Source organism: Gavialis gangeticus, unplaced genomic scaffold, assembly GCF_001723915.1.
Source record: "Gavialis gangeticus isolate Ggan-Ray unplaced genomic scaffold, GavGan_comp1, whole genome shotgun sequence".
Lineage (NCBI taxonomy): Eukaryota > Metazoa > Chordata > Crocodylia > Gavialidae > Gavialis > Gavialis gangeticus.
The window spans coordinates 58,396,373-58,397,400 of NW_017728993.1; the positions used below are offsets into that span (position 1 = coordinate 58,396,373).

General features: G+C 69.3%; 1 protein-coding gene across 3 annotated transcripts in view; it reads right to left on the reverse strand.

Moving 5' to 3' along the window:
- The window catches only part of CACNA1E (calcium voltage-gated channel subunit alpha1 E), a 312,745-nt gene extending 311,723 nt beyond the window's left edge, over positions 1 to 1,022 (reverse strand). For all 3 annotated transcript variants that reach the window (XM_019501773.1, XM_019501772.1, XM_019501771.1), the window contains exon 1: positions 796 to 1,022. In XM_019501773.1, the coding sequence (XP_019357318.1) occupies positions 796 to 914 (119 nt within the window). In that variant the 5' untranslated portion in view covers positions 915 to 1,022. The remainder of the gene's footprint in view (positions 1 to 795) is intronic.
- Positions 1,023 to 1,028: the final 6 nt, after the last annotated feature.

The window sequence follows — 1,028 nt, forward strand, 5'->3', positions numbered from 1 at the left end:
GGGGGCAGCTAGTAGCTGAGCTCCTTGAGACGCTGAGCCCAGAACAAGGGACGATCACCTGGCGACACTCCCCCCCGCACCCAATAAAGCTGGGCTTCACCCAAAACGGGGGGAGGGGCTCGGCCAGGAAAGCTCAGCACGTCCCCGGGCCACAAGTGCGCCAGCGCCTGTTCCCCAGCACGGTCGCTCGCCTCCCTCGGAGCCCAGGGCACGGGGAAGGGCAGGCAGCGCCCGGAATGAAGGACACATGGGAGGGAAACGAGGCACCCAGCAGAGTGGGCCACAATCCCCACCCCCCCGCAGCCCAGCTCTGCGGCGGCTCGGATCGGAACAGAGGTGCATCAAGGCATGGGGGGGACCAGCCACTTCTAAGCGGGGGACCAGGCCTGGGTCCCTAAGCTGGTGCTGAGGAGCTCAGCTTTGAGTGGGGACCGAACCAGCCCTCCCCCGCCCGCCAGCCCCGCCAGGATGGCGGAGGTAAAACTTAGTCTGCGGAGTTGGTGAGGTCCCCGCGGGCACCGGCGTGATCCTACCCCCGGCGCCGCTCCTTGTTCCCAAGAGACGCCCCGGCCCGGGCAAGAGACAGGCGAGGCGAGGCGAGGCGAGGGTGGGCGGCGCAGCCCAGGAGCCACGAGCCCAGGCCAGGCCGGCGGGGGAGAGGGGCCCAGCGGGAGCTGGCGGGGAAGCAGAAGGCAGGCGCTTACCTGAGAGCCGCCGCCGCACGCCCCTGCCGGCTTGGGCTCAGGCCCCGGCCATGTGCCAGCCCGGACACGCAGGCCCGCGGGGAAAGGATATGGCCAGTCGATGAGCTTCTTGGCGTATTTCCTCACCACGTTATCCTCCCCGAAGAGAAAGAGGGATCTGTTGACGGTGAAGCAGTTCTGCCGGACCGGGATGGGGTTGTACAGAGCCATAGTCCTGGCCCTCTGGGCTTTGGTTTGCTTGAAGGCTCCCGGGGTGCCCCCGGCGGGGGCCGCGGCGCCCGGGCGGCTCCTGCTCTGCTCCGAGCCGCCGTCCGCCGAGCCCAG